Source organism: Colobus angolensis, unplaced genomic scaffold (genome assembly GCF_000951035.1).
Source record: "Colobus angolensis palliatus isolate OR3802 unplaced genomic scaffold, Cang.pa_1.0 Scaffold175, whole genome shotgun sequence".
Lineage (NCBI taxonomy): Eukaryota > Metazoa > Chordata > Mammalia > Primates > Cercopithecidae > Colobus > Colobus angolensis.
The window spans coordinates 6497692-6498196 of record NW_012114877.1 but is presented as its reverse complement, the minus strand read 5'-3'; the positions used below and the strand labels follow the sequence as shown (position 1 = coordinate 6498196).

The following is a 505-nucleotide window of genomic DNA, read 5'->3' as shown; positions in this document are numbered from 1 at the left end:
CACCCAGAGGTCACCCTAAAGCAATAGTTAGATGCTCTCAGGAGGACTTGCCCCCCAACACTGGTGCTGAAATACACCTGGAGCAGGGGTTCCTCTTACCTTATGCCGGGGGTCAGGTGTGGGGGGTGCTCTGCTATAAGTCTCTGCACCTGCTCCCTGGAGGGCTGGATGAGGGCTAAGCGCTCTGTGAGAGCAGCTTTGAAAGGCACTGCCCCGCCCATGGCTCGCCGTGTCCTAGGAGGGAGACCCAACAGTCAGGCCAGCCAGGTTCGATGTCCTCGAGGTTAACATGCCTTACTGCCCCGGGTCTGCACAACATCCACCAAAAGGAAGATGCTACGAAGAGCCGCACTATACAACAGACAGGCTTTGCTGCTATGGGAGCAAGGCCTTGGAATAAATTTTCGAAGGACTGCTTGAATATAACATTAACAGGCCGGGCGCAGTGGCTCACGCCTGTAATCCCAGCACTTTGGGAGGCTGAGGCGGGCGGATCACCTGAGGG

At 56.6% G+C, this 505-nt stretch overlaps 1 protein-coding gene across 2 annotated transcripts in view; it reads right to left on the bottom strand.

Moving 5' to 3' along the window:
- The window catches only part of PSPH (phosphoserine phosphatase), a 36164-nt gene that overhangs the window by 11757 nt on the left and 23902 nt on the right, over window positions 1–505 (bottom strand). For both annotated transcript variants that reach the window (XM_011938628.1, XM_011938629.1), the window contains one exon: window positions 100–234. In XM_011938628.1, coding sequence (XP_011794018.1) covers window positions 100–234 — 135 coding nt within the window. The remainder of the gene's footprint in view (window positions 1–99; window positions 235–505) is intronic.